The sequence below is a fragment of the Pollicipes pollicipes genome, unplaced genomic scaffold (assembly GCF_011947565.3).
Source record: "Pollicipes pollicipes isolate AB1234 unplaced genomic scaffold, Ppol_2.1 Scaffold_4295;HRSCAF=5057_pilon_pilon_pilon, whole genome shotgun sequence".
Taxonomy (NCBI): domain Eukaryota; kingdom Metazoa; phylum Arthropoda; class Thecostraca; order Pollicipedomorpha; family Pollicipedidae; genus Pollicipes; species Pollicipes pollicipes.
Genome location: NW_023596461.1, coordinates 39,925,774 through 39,946,560, shown reverse-complemented (window position 1 = coordinate 39,946,560; position 20,787 = coordinate 39,925,774). Strand labels below are relative to the sequence as shown.

The 20,787-nt window shown below is 62.5% G+C and overlaps 1 protein-coding gene across 1 annotated transcript in view; it reads right to left on the bottom strand.

The window, feature by feature from the left end:
• The window catches only part of LOC119096948 (FERM, ARHGEF and pleckstrin domain-containing protein 1-like), a 43,668-nt gene that overhangs the window by 20,160 nt on the left and 2,721 nt on the right, over window positions 1-20,787 (bottom strand). Inside the window, 3 exon segments of the mRNA XM_037219951.1 lie at window positions 4,216-4,438; window positions 6,722-6,826; window positions 16,835-17,070. Coding sequence (XP_037075846.1) covers window positions 4,216-4,438; window positions 6,722-6,826; window positions 16,835-17,011 — 505 coding nt within the window. The 5' untranslated portion in view covers window positions 17,012-17,070.

Genomic DNA, 20,787 nt, shown 5'->3' with positions numbered 1-20,787 from the left:
CAGCCCACCACCGGTGGCGCGAGACGGGCCAGCGGCGCCGGCGCCCGGGCCAGATCGGCCACCCGGCGGCCATGCATCAGCGCCGGCCGACGGCACCGCGACGGCCGATCCGTCAGCGGCGAGCGCCGCGCCCCGGCCGCCGGTCGGACCCGACGCCGCTGCATTCAATCGCCGGTACTCCGGCCCACACAGGTCATCTAATCACGGCCCCTCCCGCCGGCACGCGACAGCCAGTCACGGGCACCTCAGTCGAGGAGAGCCGTACGGGCACGGGTACTCGGACCGGCAGCGGCCGTCCGACCTCGACTACCCACCGGCTCAGCCTGCCGGGCACGCCCAGCCACGAGCACCCCAGCCTTCCGGCGCCACCCAGTAACGCACACTCTGGCCTACGCGGCAATTCCAACCGCGGCCGCCATGGTTTGAAGACGACATCCAGTCGCCGTCGGGCCGCGCTGACAAACGGCTTGCATTGTACGCAGAGCGCTGTCACCGACGTGTCCAGACATTAACACCAAGGTCGGGCGTCGGGCGGCAAATAAATAGGCCAGGCGTTACGGGCCACTCCCGGCCAATTTGTTGTTGGCGTTGGGAAGGAGAGAGACGGCCTTCTCCTTACCGGATGTTTCGGCCAGACGGGGCTGTCGAACCCATTCCCGTGCCGGGCGAAGCTGGGTGAAGCGTCCTACACGCCGTCCGCCGCCTGGACGGTGATGGCCGGTGCGGCGGTCACGTGGGCTGCGCTGACGTGCGCCCACCGACGACAGACAAAGACCAGCAACACCTGGCTAAACACGCGTATGGCGCGCGCCCCGGCGGCTGAAATGGTGACGCACGCACGTGTCTCGCCGTGCCGCGACCGCCCGGCCCAACAGACGGGGCGGAGCGGCGGCAGCGGCGGCGTTGGTGGGACAGACGGGATCCGACCGCACCTGAGCGGGCCGATAGCCGCGCATCCCCCCCCCCCCTCCCCCGCCGAGCCCCGGCCAACGTACGTGTCGCACGCCCGGACGACGCGGGAGAGGAGCAGGCGGGCCAGACGGCACGCTCCCCACGCGACTAATGGCCACGCGCAGCTGGGCGACGCACACATCTGTCTCCGGAGTAATTGGACAAACCGCGGCGCCAAGTGCATAAGGAGCGGACCGGGGTGACGGCATTCTTCAGACGCGCCCCGCGCGCCACTAAAAACCCGCATCCGGTTGGCGGCGGTGCACGTCGAGGCCGCCTCGGGCCGCCTCGACGAGCCGCGCCGAGCGACCGGCGGCAGGGGACACAGCGGGCATCAGCTGTCCCGCGGCCCCGCTGCTGATCGGCGCTCACAGCTCCCAACCGGTCTCGGTGGTCTGTCACTGCCAGTCACGGAACCGCTCTGCCGCCTGCCACGGAGCACTGGTCCGCGCCAGCTGCCTGTCGTCACGCAGGCCTGCAGCTTTACCGGCCGCGGCAGACGGAGGTCACAGTGGCGCGCAGGCCCGGTGCACCAGCTCGAGTGGCGAGCGAGATCGGCTCTGGATGTGGCATCGGGCCGCGGCCACCCCTGGCCGGCATCGGTCAGCGCGCGCTGACGGAGGTCACAGTGGTGCGCAGGCCCGGTGCACCAGCTCGAGTGGCGAGCGAGATCGGCTCTGGACGTGGCGTCGGGCCGCGGCCACCCCAGGCCGGCGTCGGTCGGCGCGCGCTGACGGACGGCGGCTGCACGCGCAGCGAGTGCGTGGCGGCCGAGTGAGCCGCGCGCTGAACCGAGCGCGCTGACACCGGAAACCGGCGCGTGGTGGCCCAGCGGGGTACGCCACACGGGCGGAGAGCGCCGGCAGCCCTGCCTAGTTCCGCCCGCAGCCACCACCGCTTCGATGAGTGGCGACCGGCCGGTAGAGCAGAGGTGGCCAGGCCGACTTCTGCTCCTGACCGGCGCCCCAGCCCTCCGACGGGAGCTGCACTATGGACCGGACCGACCTCTGCCCCAGCCCTCCGACGGGAGCTGCACTGTGGACCGGACCGACCTCCACCGCAGCCCTCCGACGGGAGCTGCTCTGTGGACCGGACCGACCTCCGCCCCAGCTCTCCGACAGGAGCTGCTCTGTGGACCGGACCGACCTCCGACCCAGCCCTCCGACGGGAGCTGCACTGTGGACGGGGCGCTATCGGACGGGGGCGCTCCGGCTGGCCGATGCGCCGCCGTCGTAGCATCTATCGGGCCGCAGTCAAAGTGCAGCCCGGCTTCCCCAACCAAACGGCAAAGTGACGTTTACCAGACTTGAGCCACTGTTTTGTCGGCGGAGCTGCACGGACTGAGAAGCGGCACTGGTACGGGTGGGTGCATACACCGGACGCGGCCAGCGTAACCACAGACCAGCTCAGCCCTATCCATCCGTGGACGGTGAGCAGTAAAGCTCCAGTCTACATTACGACAGACTGGCTTGACTTCGCATCTATATGTCGATACTGACAACTCAAACTCCGCTATGGCATTTGCCGAGCGCAGATCTCTGGCAGTATCTGCCGCCCTCTCCGGACCAATGGCGGAGGCTGCCACAATGCCAGCACGAGCCGAGCGGGAAAGCCCCATCCCAAGTCGCGTGGAACGTACGTGCAACAAGTCCTATGTCGTCCATTTCAAGCACGACGCTTCACGGAAAAAAACTTCCCACCACGCTCAAGGCTTTTCCCAGAACTGGCCGGGCGGCGGCGGCAGAACGTCTTAGTAAGCTGCGGGGACAGGCCGACTAGTTTGACGAACGCAGCAGAAGCAGCGCAGTAAAAGCCGCGTGCGGCGACGTGTCCACCGTGCATGCTCCACCCCTCTGCCAGCTGGTGCTGGACTGTAGAGCTCATCACGCCCCCGGCAGAACTAACACAAAACACACCGCGGCGCCATGACGTTCATCACGGCCTTTACAAATACGCCGGCTCATCAGATGACAGATACATGGCCTCCAGCTTTTTATCAGCGAGATCACCGCAACAAATCACGGAGCCGCGTGGCGCGCGCGCGAGGTAGCGCTGCGTGGTCGCTGGATCCGCACAGCCTCGCTATGACAGGTGGCGCGAGTTGTCCTGCTGCCGCCCCAACAGAGCGGCGTGCGTGCGTGCGTGCGTGCGTGCGTGCGTGCGTGCGTGCGTGCGTGCGTGCGCGCGCGCGTGTGTGTGTATATCTTGATCCCGGTCGGGCCGCCGCTCACCTGCGGCGGCCCGTTTATTTGCAGTGAATTGCAGCCAGATGTGAGCTGCGCTCGCTGGCCGCAACATCACTGGCCGGCCGCCAGGCCCGGAGCGGGCCTAGGCCGTCATACATGCTTACACTGGAAGCAGGTCCTGAATGGTCGAGGACAGCCTACCAGAACATACACAAACGCGTATCCCCAACCTGGCTGGTGAAAGCGATGACACCTGCTTTGGACGAGCACTGCCCTATGTAGTCTCGTGGAAGCTGGCCAAAAGATCCCCCGACATTGGCCAACAAAGACAAATGAGAGTAAGGTGAGCAGGTAGGCTTGTTTAAGACCGTCTTGTAAGAGCCCGATTTCAGGGACCAATGCCATCTCTGTATCTGTATCTGTTATCGTTGTGGAAACTATAAAACTAAGGACAGAGGGAAGAGGCGTAATCCCAGTCCTTCCCATAGCTGCCAATGCTGGGCTGAGCGGCCCACCGGCCTCCTCGGCCACCGTCAAAGCGTGTCTTAAAGCCGTACCACCAACACACTCCAATCGCCGGCCTCCTCGGCCACCGTCAAACCGTGTCTTAAAGCCGTACCACCAACACACTCCAATCGCCGGCCTCCTCGGCCACCGTCAAACCGTGTCTTAAAGCCGTATCACCAACACGCTCTAACTGCCGGCCTCCTCGGCCACCGTCAAACCGTGTCTTAAAGCCGTACCACCAACACGCCCTAGCCGCCGGCCTCCCCGGCCACCGTCAAACCGTGTTTTAAAGCGGTGACATCGACACACTCCAGCCACCAGCGGCAATCCCGACCATTTCTGGCCGCCCCGGTCGGTGCGGAAGGCGGGCGATGGCGTTCGCCGACAGATAACGCGACAAGCCCGCGACGGCTCAGACCGGCGGGGAGACGCACCGCTGCCGTCAGCGGCGCCGGCAGACCCACCCCACTCGGTGCGGCGGCGGAGGGCCACCACGACCGCCCAGTCGCCTCACTCCCGGCCCCTCCCGTCCACCCCCGCTCGTTCCAGGCCAGCGTCCGGCGCTGCTCACCCTGTATGATATAGCTGGCCATGAGGGCGGCCGTGTTGTCGTTACACTGCAGGTGGCCCTGCGACAGGTCACGCTTGACCTGCAGCGAGAAGAGGTAGCGCGTGAACTCGTCCTCCAGCTGGGCCGGGTCGGGCGTGTAGAACTTGACGCAGAACCAGAGAATCGGCTGCGCCAGCGTCAGGGCGATCTGTCGACTCATCGGCCGCTCCAGGTCCAGCCAGAACTGCCGACACGGAGACACGGGTCAGCTGAGCTCGGGTCAGTGCGGGCCACGACCAGGCGCAGCCGTCCGCGGCTACGGGCCCCGACAGCGCTGCCGGCCGCGGCGTGCGAACGGTCCGCCGGCCAGCCGCACACGCTCCGCCAGCAGCGCAGCAGCCCGGCGAAGCCAGGTCAGGTCGTCAGTCGTGAAGCCAGGTCAGGTCTACTCGGTCGTCAGCGCAGGTCACCGACGTCTGGACGCTCACCGACCGGCGACGGCTTCGGCCGCCATGCCGACACACCGCACGAGACTACACCCGGCCACCATGCAGCTGGAGAACCGAGGTGAGCACGCCACAGTCGCCATCGCACCTGGGGAACCCCGCGGCGGGGTACGCTGTCGCTACGCTCAGTCCTGCCAGACCTGGGCGGAGCAACCGTTCCTAAAAATGTCCGTTTCGATTCGGTGGGCACGCCAGCCGTCCCCTCACGTGCAGACCAGCCTCACCAGTCCGCACGCCTCACTCAGACGTTCGGACTGGTGAGAACGTCGGCTCCTATTTGTCTGCAGGGGCGAGAACGTCACCGCCGGCTGTCAGCACGGGTGAGACGGTCGGCCCTCGTCGGTCTATATGCACATGTGACAGCGTCCGACCCCGTCCGTCTGCACGGATGAGAACGTCGGCACCCCGCCTGTCTGCACGGGTGAGAACGTCAGCACCCCGCCTGTCTGCACGGGTGAGAACGTCAGCCCCTGTCTGTCTGTAGCGGTGGGCGCGCCGGCCGGCCGTCTCCGCCTGTCAGTCGTCCACGGCTCGCCCCAAGCAAACAAACAGCGCGCCGGAGACGGCCGGCCCAGGGGCGTCGACCCTCGGAGCGCCTGATACCAGCACCAGACGCGGCCGCCACCGGCTGTCGGCGCCGCTCCAGACGCACGGCGCGGTCCCCGGCGGGCGCCGCTGGCCGCGCGACGGACGGTTGACGATCCGCGCGCAGATACGGCCGGTCTGCGAGCGCCGAGCCCGGCCTATGCCGCACTCTGACACACTTTCACAGCGCTATCTGCCGCGGCTATCTCTCGCACACTCTGGCCCACATACCAAAAAGAAGAGTCATAATGCTCTCTACGCTCCCCGTCCATTATCTCAATATAAATGTTTCTCACTTTTGGCAAATTAGCAGCACGGGGAAAGTGAGCGCGAAATTGCGAGCTCCTTGGTGCTAATGCCCACCACGGTCACGCTTACGCGTTAATGTACGCCATCACAGAGGGGCGCAGCCAAAATTTTCTTAATTGGGGTGTGGGGGGAGGACCAACCTTGGTGATTACGCATCACACTGATCTTCAACTTTCTGACGAGAGTCATGTATTGTGAAAAACGAAATAAATCTAGACCTAAGGGGAAAGGGTGACGTCCCTCTGGCTGCACTCCTGATCTCAGAATCATGCACGATAAAACCGCGCTTGCACCATCTTCTTTGCTCAGATACAAATCGTGCGTGAGAGAAGATTGACCAGCACGGAGGGCGAATCCATTCCACGCTGATGAGCTTTGGTAAGTGACGGACGGCTCGGCATCGCACCAGCTAACTCCAGGGGCGCTCGGATGCCAGCGCTTGGGTCTGCTTCAAGAGTCGAACGTCAATACACAAACCGTGAGAACGGCCAGGACAGGCGTATAAACGCACCCGTTCACCAGACACTAGTCGTGTCGCTATAGCTGACTACCCGGCGTAAAACGGTCTTTGCAGTCGACACGATATAACACACCAATAACTACCCCCTCAGGCCACAACCACTTCATACGTGTGCGGTCATGTTGGGTGGCCGGAGTGTATGTGTGTGTGTGTAGTCTGATGGGGTGACCGGAGCCACGAGTGCACAGTCTGATTGGGTGGCCGGAGCCACGTGAGTGTAGTCTGATCGGGTGGCCGGGGTCACGGGTGTGAACTGTGATTGGGTGGTCGGAGTCACGTGTGTGTAGCCTGATTGGGTGGCCGGAGCCACGTGTGTACAGTCTGATCGGGTGGACGGAGTCACGGGTGTGCACTGTGATTGGGTGGCCGGAGTCACGTGTGTGTAGTCTGATCGGGTGGACGGAGTCAGCCACACACCGTGGCTGCCGTCCGGCGGAGGCGCCTGCCGTCAGCAACGACGTCGGTCGTCGCCGGCGACGTCACGTGATCTGTCAGCGACGGCGGCCTGCCGTCCCGCGGCGGCGCGATCTCTCACCGCCCCGGCCAGACGGGTGGCGAGCGACGGCGGGCGACCGGCCAGCCGCCGCCGCCGCCGTCGCCGGCTCACCTTGACTCCCTGCGGGTCGACGTACTCCAGGCCGAAGTAGTCCGTCTCCAGCAGGTTCAGGTGCTTGCAGACCATGTCGAAGAGGGTGCGGCCCGGAGACTTCAGCTGCAGCACGGGTGGATGACGGAGATCAGAGAATGGCCACGGCGCGCGCACAGCTGCCGGCCCGGGGAGGCCCAACCACCGTCGCAGGGATGGGGGACGGGACAACGCACCTTCAAAACATGGAAACCATCCAATAACAAAGTGCACAACTCAAATCAACTCCGAACAAGGCGTTGGAAGCTGGAAACCCACACCATGTCGCGTGCTGAGATGAGGCCATGAGATGAAGTGAGTGATGAGACCATGAGATCATCTCATCGTTGCACCGAACTCGCGCCGCGCAGCAGCGGAACACGAAACATTGACGCTCTTCATTGGCCCAACAGCCACGCCGGCTTGGACCGTCTTGGACGTGATATAGCTCCAGCACATCGCATATGTAGGTGTTCGAACGGCTCTCTCGCGCACGGCCAGGATGAAATGTGACGCGTTTCGGCGACGGCGCTACTTTGATGTCTTTCTCCTGGCATACAACTGGTCGGCTACTGACATCATTCGCTGCTAACACGATAGATTTATGGGCCGACAGCGCAATCTGAGCAAGCACCTAACACCGATCACGCCCGATTCCAGTGAAGGCGACTGGTAACTCTGATAACTCTTGCTGAGAGTTCCTGGGCGACTCAGGGCACCGTCACGGATGTATGCATTATCGCTGCAAAAACAACACAGGTAGATGGAATGGCGCATGACTTGCCCGGCATACTAGACTACAGCCAGAACGCCAAACCATGACATCGTTAGCAGATGGCGCGCAAGAAATATGCACGCTAACGAACCATTACGGGCCATCGTATGGCTGCCATGAACCTAACTGAGCCCAGAAGGAACAGCATACCAGCGCGATGCAAGCGAGTTCTGGGGGCCCGATCAAGATCAACAGAGTTGTCGCTGATCAAGAGATACTCTGATCCGAGCAGCATCAAAGGACTGCGCAATGCACGCCGTCCGACAGCGCAATCCGCCAGCTTTTGGGGGTCAAGACCGGCGTCATCCCCTAGTACACCTGTCACAGACGAGCCTATACGGGGCGACAGCCAGCTCTCGACACGGAGGTGTCAACAGACAAGCGAGCCACGGAAGGACCGCATCGACCTTAATGGCGCAGGCTGCGTCCCAGTCCGGTGCGAGGCACAACCACTGACGAGAGGCCAACCCCATCCGGACCGGTGTGTAAGAAGCGGCACGTGGTCAGCAGCCCGGCCGTGAGGTACCCGTCCGAGAGGCCGCCCCGCCTCACCGCGCCGACGTCCGGGCAAGAAAGACCGTATCTGCCGCGGCACGGACACCAGGCACAGATGCCAGGCTGGCGCAAAACCGCCCGCTGGGTGATATGGCTGGGACTCAACACATCTCAACGGCGCTTCGGGCGTCTGCAAACGTTGCTCTACGCCTCGCGGTCCCGCTAAAACAATCCATTTTGATTGCGTTACAGATATCCGATTTCATTCAAAACAGAGAAGTTGCAGATTTCGCCAGGACGTGACGGTGATAACCACTAGCAGGCCACATCATGAAGGCAGGCAAGGGCCTTGTTTTGTTATCCTGCAACAGCATGTTGATATATTGCGTCATTTACCGTCTCAAACCAAAATAACGCTTGCTTACATAGCCCAAGTGATACACTGGCGACCTGGTAATAGTCCCACCCTGACTGTTTTGCCTTGCGGTCCGACAGCAGGTGACAGTTGTAAAGGGACTTGCGACGAAGGGAAAATATAGAACATGGTTTTTTAAAAGCGCCCGTTCCGACCGAGGGCGGCGAGAGAGAGAGAGAGAGAGAGAGAGAGAGAGAGAGAGAGAGAGAGAAGAGAGAGAGAGAGAGAAGAGAGAGAGAGAGAGAGAGGAGAGAGACAGAGACATAGACAGAGACAGAGACAGAGACAGAGACAGAGACAGAGACAGAGACAGAGACAGAGACAGAGACAGAGACAGAGACAGAGACAGAGACAGAGACAGAGACAGAGACAGAGACAGAGACAGAGACAGGAGACAGAGACAGAGACAGAGACAGAGACAGAGAGAGACAGAGACAGAGACAGAGACAGAGACAGAGACAGAGACAGAGACAGAGACAGAGACAGAGACAGAGACAGAGACAGAGACAGAGACAAGACCGAGACAGAGACAGAGACAGAGACAGAGACAGAGACAGAGACAGAGACAGAACAGAGACAGAGACAGAGACAGAGACAGAGACAGAGACAGAGACAGAGACAGAGAGACAGAGACAGAGACAGAGACAGAGACAGAGACAGAGACAGAGACAGAGACAGACAAGACAGAGACAGAGACAGAGACAGAGACAGAGCGAGAGAGGAGAGAGAGAGAGACCAGAGACAGATACAGAGACAGAGACAGAGACAGAGACAGAGACAGAGACAGAGACAGAGACGAGACAGAGACAGAGACAGAGACAGAGACAGAGACAGAGACGAGACAGAGACAGAGACAAGACAGAGACAGAGACAGGACAGAGACAGAGACAGAGACAGAGACAGAGACAGAAGAGACAGAGACAGAGACAGAGACAGAGCAGAGACAGAGACGACAGAGACAGAGACAGAGACAGAGACAAGACAGAGACAGAGACAGAGACAGAGACAGAGACAGCCAGACACGAGACAGAGACATAGACAGACAGAGACAGAGACACAGACAGACAGAGACAGAGGACAGACAGAGAGAGTAGAGAGAGAGAGAGAGAGAGACGAGAGGAGAAGAGGAGAGAGAGAGAGAGAGAGGAAGAGAGAGAGAGAGAGAGAGAGAGAGAGAGAGAGAGAGAGGGAGAGAGAGAGAGAGAGGAGAGAGAGAGAGAGAGGAGAGAGAGAGAGAGAGAGAGTCGTTTGACCTGAGAAAGAGAGAGACAGAGAGTCGTTTGACCTGAGAAAGAGAGAGAGAGACAGAGAGTCGTTTGACCTGAAAAAGAGACAGAGACAGAGAGTCGTTTGACCTGACAAAGAGACAGAGACAGAGAGTCGTTTGACCTGAAAAAGAGACAGAGACAGAGAGTCGTTTGACCTGAGAAAGAGACAGAGACAGAGTCGTTTGACCTGAGAAAGAGACAGAGACAGAGACAGTCGTTTGACCTGAGAAAGAGACAGAGACAGAGACAGTCGTTTGACCTGAGACAGAGACAGAGAGTCGTTTGACCCGAGAGAGAGGCACAGAGAGTCGTTTGACCTGAGCGAGAGACACATAGTCGTTTGACCTGAGAGAGACACACAGCGAGTCGTTTGACCTGAGAGAGAGAGACACAGAGAGTCGTCTGACCTGACCGTTTACCATATATATTCGGTCAGCTGAATCAACGCGGCACACAACGATCGCGTCACATCCCTGCATGACACCACACATATCTTCCTGCAGTGCAGCAGACCAAACGGCCGATCGGCCCGGCCGTATTTGTCCACCTAAAAAAGGCGCTACCTGAGGGCTGAATTCAGGATTTGCAGCCTAAAGTGGCATTCACCCGCTCTCCCCGGTATGCACTCGGGGGCACAAAGCCACCAATGGACATCATTCGGACTCGTTTATCTTAAAAAGAGAAGACGTGGTATTTCGCACGGCGCAGCGGACCTAACTGAATAGCATCGCATCGCATCGGACCGGATGGGATCTGACCAGCCGCGGATCGGGCCGGGATTGGGGCCGTTCGGTCGAAGGTGGCCGGCCGCCGGCCGCCACCAGGGCCCGGTGACGCACAGCGCGGCGCGTGGTCCGTGCGCTCGCATCAGGGCGCGCCGGCCGGCATTTCCTGGACGCCGCGCCGGCCATGCACGGTCATAGGGGTGGCGGCGCGACCGGCCGGCCCGGCGCGGCGGCGGCCGTGACGTCACCGACACCGTCGGCCGTAACGGGCTGACGGACCGCGGGCGGGCGCGCCCTCCGCCGCCGCCGCCGCCCAACGACGTGCTCCGGCACGATTCGCGCCTAATTGGCTACGGCGAACCGCCTGAGACGACCGGCCGCCGCCACGGCTGAGCCGACTGCGCCGCTCATGGTGCGAATCCCGCTCCGTGGCTCCGGCAGTCGTCCAGCTGAGGAGGGCCGGCCAGTGACGGCTGAACGCGCGCCGCCCGGTGGCGCCGGCCAGCCGCGCACCTCCGAGCGGTGCCGGGGCGTGGCTGCCGGTGGGCGGCGGGCGGCGGGCCGCCGGCGTTCCCTGCCAGCGGGACCGGCAGCCGGCCGGCCGCGGGGTCGATCCGACCCGAGCCCGACCCCGAACTGTGGCGTGCATCGACGTGACATGTGCATTATTCGCCGATCGACTTGCCGCACACCACTTCAGTGTCATAGTCCCCAAGCGCAATCAGTCTGGTGGTGGCGGGGGGGGGGGGGGGGGCGGACGGGCGTGTCCGCCGCCGAGCCGTTCAACAGCGCTGCGCGGGCCGATGCCTCGCTGGGCTCGCCTGGCATCGGCCCACGGCGAGCGGCGCGCTCCGCAAACGGAGACGGTCTCACATCGGCTGCATTCCGGCCCGCCCAGCAGCGGGTGGACGTGACGGCGGGAACGCCCCGCATGCCGCCCCAGCCTGGGAGCCCGGCGCCTCGGAGGAGCCGTCTGCCGACGCGACGGTGGCGACGGCCGGCGGACGCCGCGCCAGCTGGTGCGCCCTCTCCCCCTCCCCTCGGGAGCCGGGGTGGTGGGAGGGGACCGGCCGGGGCCCGGGCCATGACGGCACCTGCGGACCGCAAGTAGCCAGCGGAGCCGATAGCGCATCGATTGCCTGAGGGCCGGGGCGGCACGGAAGGCACCGGGAGGTGAGCGGCGCCGGCAACCCAGCGGAAGGGTGGGGCGCAGACGCAGCACAGAGGCAGCAGCGCCGCCCAATGGCAGTGCCAGCATGATATACAGATGACAGAGGGAGAGATGGAGAAACGAGAAATAGATGGCCGAGGGACGGGTGTGAGGATGGGTTGGAGAGTGGAAAGGAGGGAAGCAGGGAAGGGAAATCGAAAAAACAGGAGGGTGGGAGATTGGGAGAAAGAGACAAGAAAAGGGACAGGGGAGAGCGAGATACGGGGTAAAATAATAGAGAAAGGGAGCGGGCTGGGGGGGGGGGGGGGGGGGGGGGGCGAGAAAGGAGAGAGACAGGGGGAGGGAAAAAGAGGGACATCGGAACGTCAAACATGACTGGCCAATGGACCCACCGGCGGCCGGAATGCAATTACAGCGTTCCCATATGACAAATTATCTCTGTGGTAGTAGATTTACGACATAATTTGCCACAGCCGCGCACTTTGTTATCAATGTCGCTTCGCCTTAGGGTGATACTCGGGGTAGCTGCAGCGTCACACAAGGCAGTCCAAACTGCCTACTCTCAAGCAATCGCGTGCAGGGTCTGTACAATCCACGGGAAATACCAGGCACAAGCCAGGACGGGGCATCGGTATCGCTATCCGGGCATCGGCATCCCTGCCAGTGAGCGGCCAGTGCAAGTGCCTGTCGGACATCGCCAAATGTGATGAATACTCCGGCACGCACCCGTAACCCGAGACCCGTTCGCCACTGGCCGACGCCATCCCCAGACAAGTGTGACGCCACCGTTGGCCACGTCAGGAGCGAACCACTGGCAAGGGTGTTGCACCTGTTACGGCATCACCACATGTGATGTTGCAGTTAACAACTTCAAGTCACCGCCCCGCCAGAAGACCTCGGTATTTTCCGCTGGCCCGAGGCACCTGCGCCTTCAGTTCACGCCGTACCAGACGGCCGGCTGCCAGTGCCGTCGGCCGCGGCCGCCGCGGCCGCGCGCCCGCCCGCCCGCCTCGCGTCCGCTCGTCGTCGACACCTCCGCCGCCGGAAAACAGCGGGAGCCACTTGCCGGCGCTGGCGCGAGCGTGCCGCGTCTGGCGGGCAGCGCGCCGAAACCGGGCCGCCCGACGATTAGCCACCGTGGGTAAACAAAGACACGGCGTAAAGCAAACACGGCAGGTCCTCGCGGATCATAGGCTGGCCGCGGCCCAAAGCTAACAGGCCGCGCCGCGCCGACAGCGACGGCCGCCCGACGCCGGCCCGACACGGCGGCCGTCGGCCAGGCACGTGCGCCCGACACCTGCCCAAGCGGCCAGCACGGGCCCTACGGCAAGTGTTGGACAGCGGTGCCCGGAGCGCCGGCTGGCACTATTCGAGGGCCGGCTCTTTTTCCCGGGTCATCTGGCCTCCCAGCGCAGGGAAGAGGCCAGCTGGCGACAGGGCGGCGCCGGCGCGGTGGCCCTGACGCTCCCCGCCGCTGTCCGCCGCCGCCCGACAAACGCCTTCTGTGGGCCCAGCCATCGGCCGGCCGACGGTCCAGCGCAGCGCGCGGCCAGGCACCCTTCGGCAGCCCAGCCCGTGCTCACTCGCCCACGTGCTCCTGCACGCCCCCGGCCGCACACGGTACAGCCGTAACATGTGTACTCGTTCGTGACAAGGGCGCATCCAGCCGCGTCCGGTTCCGCTTGATTCCACTCGCGTCGACATGAGATCACGGGTGCACTCGAGGGGCCGGATCACAGCCGCCCACCATGCCCTCCGAACACGAGCACGTGGGCGTGTGGCACGCCGCGTGCGCGGGCACGTATGCGCGGAACGGAACATCAGTGGAAGCCTCCCATATCATTCGCCGCTGTCCACGCGCTAAAGGTGAAGATTCGTTTGCCTTTAACAAAGGAATCAGCCAAACACGAAAGCGTCTTCAAATGGCATCTATCAAAGGAGACATGAACTGGATCCATCACTGGGGCCACCAGTCCCATCTCATGTTCGACATAAATCTTAAGTCAGTGGAATTAGCCCAGATACGGTTGCACGGCCGGCGCGGCCCGCGGCCGATCTCCGTGAGTCAGAGCCCGATGATATGCGGTGAGGTGCCACGCGTCAGCCAGACCATGCCCAGTGCAAATAAACCCACAGATCAGCCAATGTTGTTGAACTCTCTCAAATGTCATGAAAGAGAGTGAAATATTCAAAATACGTGGCAAAGATAACCACAGAAAAACGCCCCCAAAATGGTCACGCTAATTCCATACAACAGGTGACAAGCCGGGACAGCAGACACACATTTCCATATATGATGCTGAATGCTGGCCAACTCATATGAAATGCAGTTATTTGAGGCATCCATTTACAAAACTGATGCGCAATATAGTTCCCGTTTAATGGTCAACGCCGCCACAGCTCGTGTCGAGGAAGGGGATGGGGGGGGGGGGGGAAGGGGGCGTTTTGGACAGCTAGCTGACGGTCGCCTCTCATGCACCGGCCGGCGGGCCGCCAGGCCGGTCATCGGCCCCCGCGGCCCGCCATTTGTCCAGCTGTCCCGACTCTGTCCGGCGCCGGAAATGAGCAAAAGGGAAGCGGGCAGCCGAGATGGCCACCCGGCCAGTCAGACGAGCTGCGCCCGGTCCGCCGACGGAACACGGACTCGGCCGCGCGCGTCAGATGGCCCGGTACCTCTAACGGCTCAGTCGGCCAGCCTCCGCCGGCTCAGTCGGCCAGCCTCTGACAGCTCAGTCGACCAGCCTCTAACGGCTCAGTCAGCCAGCCTCAGCCGGCTCAGTCAGCCAGCCTCCGCCGGCTCAGTCGGCCAGCGTCCGCCGGCTCAGTCGGCCAGCCTCTGACGGCTCAGTCAGCCAGCCTCAGCCGGCTCAGTCAGCCAGCGTCCGCCGGCTCAGTCCACCAGCCTCTGACGGCTCAGTCGGCCAGCGTCCGCCGGCTCAGTCGGCCAGCCTCTGACGGCTCAGTCAGCCAGCCTCAGCCGGCTCAGCCGGCCAGCGTCCACCGGCTCAGTCAGCCAGCGTCCGCCGGCTCAGTCCACCAGCCTCTGACGGCTCAGTCGGCCAGCGTCCGCCGGCTCAGTCGGCCAGCCTCTGACGGCTCAGTCAGCCAGCCTCAGCCGGCTCAGCCGGCCAGCGTCCGCCGGCTCAGTCGGCCAGTCAGGTTTGAAACATACCCACCCCGCCGCCGGCCGGACCCCAGAACTGTCGTGGTAAAGCCCCAGCGCCCCACCGGCCATATGGTCGGGCTGCTGTTATCAGCCAGACAGCGTTGATTTTGCCAGCCCGATCAGGCGGCCGACGCCAGTCCAGGGGAGAGGACCGGCCTCTGTAGTCCTGTAGGGTCATTCAGTTCGAAAACGTAGCGATCGTTTTTTAGTTGACTGCAGCCGTGAACCGTGCAGCTCATGCAGATAGCGGTCGGATCCATTTTGACAACAAAAGCGGGAAGCGGGAGATACCGATAAGCTGCCCAAAGGGTGCTAGAGATTAACAAACACATCTTCCGTCTTTCCCTGATTGGATCACCACCAAAATTCCGAGCATAAGTAGCTTTTCCCCGCAGGACGCATTACAAGGCCCGTCAGAACCACCCTGCGCCCCGCTCTCCCCCTCCCCCCCCCCCCCCCCCGACACCTCCCCTGTTTATCAAAATGGACCTGCAACAACTGTCGTAATCCTCACGGATTTGGTTCTGGACGTTGTTGGTAACGCAGCAGGTTGCCATTTTAGCTGGTATCAAAACTGGCTGATGATACCTCTGGGGAGTCGCAACATTTAACACTGATAAAAAATGGGAGGTCTGGCGGTAACGTGGCGACGGCCTGTCAACAAAGCGGCGCATTGCAGCAAACTCGTACCGAGTTCCCCAGAGAAATGTGCTACAAGTCGATGATTTAAAACAAAGTGAACATTTCTTTCGTGTTCTGAATTTTATGCAACGTTTTGTAAAAACGAAGAGTACAAATTACGTGCTGTTTCGACGCATTTCTTAACAGTTACCTCGGTTTCCAATGAATCCATTCTGTCCTTGACTTATACCAAACAATAAATGCTTCATGCTGGAATTCGTGGCAAGATAAGAACATAAATCCATATCACACATGCTGGCTGATGTAATTTCACACCGCAGTGACGTCATTTGGAGCTATCGTTTACCCAAAAATGCCTGTTTTCGGCATCAGACTGTGTGTCAATGGGGCCTTACGACGCACTCAGCAACTGAGGTTATATGGCGTCGCCTGCCTCTCACCCTGGCAGGAAGGGCGGGCACCGCGGGGAATCGAACCCCGTACCTCTGGTTTCCCAGACTCGCAGTGGTTAACGCAGACGCGTCAACCACTACACTACCGGCACCCCCGTCGGCACCGGATTGATCCCCCTAATTACAGCTTTGACCATACTTCTATTCGAGGATGGGTCGGTCCATGTCTGATGGGTCGACTGACCTCCGTACGACCCCCATCCCCGGCCGACGCCGACTCCGCTGGACGGCCACGACAGCTGACATTCCACCACAGAGCCCCAGCGTCGGCGCCCGACCAACCAACCAGCCACCTTGGCGTGCAACAAGTATACGGGTTCAGCGGGCCTGTTTTGCGGCAAACATTCCGAGCTAGCAGCGGTACATGTCATCATGCGGGCAGCTAACAACAGTCATCGTCCAGATACGCGAAATGGGAAAAGATTGGTGAGATAACTTCGAGAGTCCCGCTTGAAACAGGACCGAAATAACTCAGGCGGGACAGCTAACATGTCAGCTGTTTTCCAGCAGCTTGTGGAGTCTACCTTCGGGAATGTAGGAGGCAGCTACGGAAACTCAGAATTTCGCGAAATAAGATGTTTACTTTCCCTAGCACCAACACGCCGCGTTCATGAAAACGACAAAGATCAATGCAGACGAAAGGATCGCACTTGCTATAATGTTCACCCTTCCCACAAGGGTGAGAGGCAGGCGACCCTCACCCAGCCTAAGCTCGTGAGTGCGCCGTGAAGCCCCCATGAAAATGATATCTGGGCGTCACAAACATGTTCCATGCTGGTAACTGATCCGATGCCACGCTCAGCACTCGCAAGAGGATAAGCGTGCCAGGGAAGGCGTCCCTCACAGGAGCCATGTGCTGACACTCCCAGACGCCAGCGCATCTGAGCCCACCATCACACGCCACTGATGACTGACCGCTGGCACCGGACGTTTGCTAGACCGCCCCCGTCCCGCTCTCCCCGGGCCCCAGCTGCCGGCCCACTCACCTGGATGTAGAAAGGCACTAGCGAGTCGTCCAGCAGGAGGACGCGAGCCGTCATCAGCTTGCTCTTGGCGGGTGTGGCAGGCGGCGTGCGCTCGCGGGCCGGCTGCGCCGCGTCCGGGCGCCGCGCCGGCTCGGCGGCCGGCAGCGGCGGCGGCGGCCCGTCCCGGCCGGACGACATGGCGCGCCACGGGCTCGGCCCGGCGCCGTCACCAGAGGCGCATCAGGACAGCGGGCCGCCTGTGACGGGGCAGGCGCACGTCAGTCACGGCCGGCGTCTCCAGGCGCACGTCAGTCACGGCCGGCGTCTCCAGGCACACGTCAGTCACGACCAGCCACCGTCACCAGGCGCGCGTCAGTCACGGCTGGCTCCGTCAGCAGGCACACGTCAGCCATTACCGGCCACCGTCACCAGACGCACGTCAGTCATGGCCGACCACCGTCACTAGACGCACGTCAGTCAAAGCCGGCCACCGTCACCAGACGCGCGTCAGCCGCGGTCGGCCACCAGAGGTGGGCAAGAAAGGCGCGTCAGCCCGCGCCGACACCGTCATCGCTTCAACCACATCGCAACCGCTACCAGTATGCGACCAAGACCCCCAAAATGCAAATAAGGATCTTTCCGATTCAACAGAGTAAAGGAAAATAGAGTCATTGAAGACCAAGCCTTACTTCTCCCCAATCATTTTCGGTACAGTAACCTAGTTTGTTTTGATAGAGCAGCGAGACGGACGTCGCGTTGGCTTCAGCAGCCAGGTTTCACCGTCTTCACGCTCTGCAACTGCATGTTCACACCCGTGGGAAGCAAAACGGACAATGTGAAGGCGGCACACACACACACCTCCTGCTACAACGGTCTAACGAGTGCAATGCCTGCAAAATGGCACGCCGCGTGGAATTAGCGAATTCCCCATTTGGGTTTAATATGCTAATGCAGTCATTATGTTCCATGCTTCCCGAATGCATTCGTTACGCTTTGCAGTGAACTGCACGGGTTCATTTTCGCAAAATTTCAGCCTTACGAAAGGCACGCCAGTCATTTCCTCATTGCAGCAGCGCGGAATGGCCAGCAGAACACCAAATGCTCCGCTGCACTGGCGGGTGCCTGCCTTGCATCGGCGAGGTGGTCGCATCTGCAAGTCAGACGACGCAACTTGGCTGTGCGCGTTGGAGGCGCGCGGGCACCTGTCGTCAGATCGTTTCCATTCTCTACGCCCCCGCCCACACCTGAGCGCGGGCCTGAGCAGCGGGTAGCGGCGCCGCCACGTCCGCAAGACAGCGCGGTTAGGCCACCGAGCCGCGCGCATCCACGGCGCAGAGGGCCGCACTCGGCCGGCTTGGGTGGATCTGAACGCGCCTCGCGGCCGGTGCGTGAGCTGGACCGGGCCCGCACGGGGGTCGGGGGGAGCGGCCTGCTGTCGGCCGGGACGGGCGTACCACAGCCCGTCTCTGCCCCGGAGACGGCCGAGCGTGACGCGAATACGAGACGCCAGCGCGCGAGCAGTCACGACTGTCGGCCGCCTGAGCCGGTCGACCGACCGCATCGCGTCGGCGGCCGAGCCGGCGGCACGGTGCACGGCATCGCTCTCCGAGCCCCGGCCGGCCCAGACAAACCGCAGCCGCCAGCGGTGCACAGACAACACAGGCCGGAGCGACAGCCGTCGGCCAACCACACGGCGGTACTCACGCAGTCGGCTCCGGCCGCTGGACCAGACACGACTCCGGCGCCCCACCTCTCACGCCGCTCCACACCACACCGCCGACGCGCCCGGCCGGCCACGACTACGGCCGGCACGTGCGGCGCCGGCGGCGGCTTGCTGTCGCTGACGTCACGGCTGACGTTGGCTGCGCGCACGCCGGGCTCCAGCGCCGGCCACGACGTCCCGGGACGGCGTGCCGGTCCGCCCGCCGACCGGCCGCAATGCATGCAGGTGGGAGGGGCGCGGACGGGAGAGCGCGTCCAGTCTGCAGGGCGAGCAGAGGACCGCTGCGGCCTGCAGTCATGCAGCCCGCCTCGCTCGCGGCGCCGCAGACGGGCGCAGCGTTCGCCGCAGCAGCGGTGGAGAGGCGCCCGCCGGCCGCAGACAGGCAAAGCCGCCTGCGCACCCGCGAGCCTGGCCTGACCTGGCACCGGGACACCACGGGCAGTATTTGACAGGAGGCGAGTGAAATGGCCGTCCCGGACCACGGACGCGCCAACGTTTTCATTACAGGTGTCTCCACACCTGGCCAAGCGGAGAAGATCGGCCGGCACACCCAGCGGCAGGACCGCGAATCCCAGAAATATCTCACGAATCCCAAAACATGGGTCCTATATCCCAGATCCGAAATCCACAGTGTCTAAAATGTCGAAATGGTGTCGCAGGGCCTTATAAGATCGCAGATGTACGACTCCACCGAACGACCCCCCAGGATTCAGTACCCACCGGTGTCGGAGAGCCTCTTTCGAAATTCGCGCACGCGTCTGGCTGGCAAGCTTGCCGTAACCCACATGCGGGACTGCGCGATCAAGCAAGACAACGCGAGCCGCACCGAAACGCACGCCATCCGCCGGCGTCACCTGCGCCCGTCCATCCGTCACCGGCAGCACCACCGCCGGGTATCGGCCGGCGCCATCGACGCTTTTTCGCGGCCCCGTCGCCAGCCAGGCACTGAATCGAACACCATCGAGCGCCGATTTGAGCGCGGGAAAAAAGCGCGTCTCGATCGGCGGCGGCGGCGGCGGCGCGCCTGGCCCGCGCCGTTGATCACCAGGCCGGCGGCAGACGGTACGCCGGGGGCCGCGTGCAGTCGCCCGCCCGGACGGTGCCGGCACTCGCACAGCAGAGGCGTTATCTCTCGTCCACCTGCCTGAGGCGAAACCCGGCCCGGGCCTTCCGCATCGGCCGCAGGACTGCCTCGGCGCGATTACCTATTTGGGCCGACGGTAATCGGGCACGTGCAACTATGCAGCCGATATAGCAGCAATTTCAGTTGGCGTGTATCGACTGCATTTTTGCGACTTCAATTTGCATCTACCGATGTACTGCCAGAAAGGAAACGCGAGCCAGCACACAAATCAGCCCTCCATCTAGTCTTGTGTTGACATTCGGCATCTTAGGCAGCTGGGACCATGCCAGATGCCTGTGCGACGGTGCCATGGCGACGTTCGCTTGATAGCCCGTTCTCGGAATGTAAGGTTGTAAATCCTTTTAACACTGGTGGATTGACGCCACAAGTGAGCTACCACGTGTGCTGAAGACGGCGTATTGCGTCCCATGTAAGCTGGCACGCATATGGCGAATGTACTAAAACGCAATTAAGTGACATCAGTAGCAAACGGACGTGAATTGACTACCAGCCTCCACAGGTTATACTATTCTGCGTCCCGCCAGCTCTTGGCGGCGCCCCTGCGCCCCATCACACATGGCTAGTCCTGGCTACAACCCACAGTCGTTATCAAAATAAACCAAGAACAATGGTCGCCGTGACGCTGCACAGTGAGCCTCATCCAGCGCTGCTGGCGGCGGCACAGGCTCCGACGGCACACATGGCGCTCAAGGGAGGCCGCAGGGTGAGGGAGGAATGGCAGGGCGGCAGCGGGCTCTCCGCGTGCCGGCAAGGAGGGAGGAAGGCACCAAAGGCAGGACGCCAGCGGGTTCAGGGTGTGCCGACAGGGAGGGAGGAGGACACCAGCGGGCCCCCGCGTGCCGGCGGGGAGGGAGGAGGGCGCCAGCGGGCCCCTGCGTGCCGGCGGGGGGGGGAGGAGGGCACCAGCGGGCCCCCATGTGCCGGCGGGGAGGGAGGAGGGCGCCAGCGGGCCCCCGCGTGCCGGCGGGGAGGGAGGAGGGCGCCAGCGGGCCCTCGCGTGCCGGCGGGGAGGGAGGAGGGCGCCAGCGGGCCCCCGCGTGCCGGCGGGGAAGGAGGAGGGCACCAGCGGGCCCCCGCGTGCCGACGGGGGGCAGCACGGCTAACACA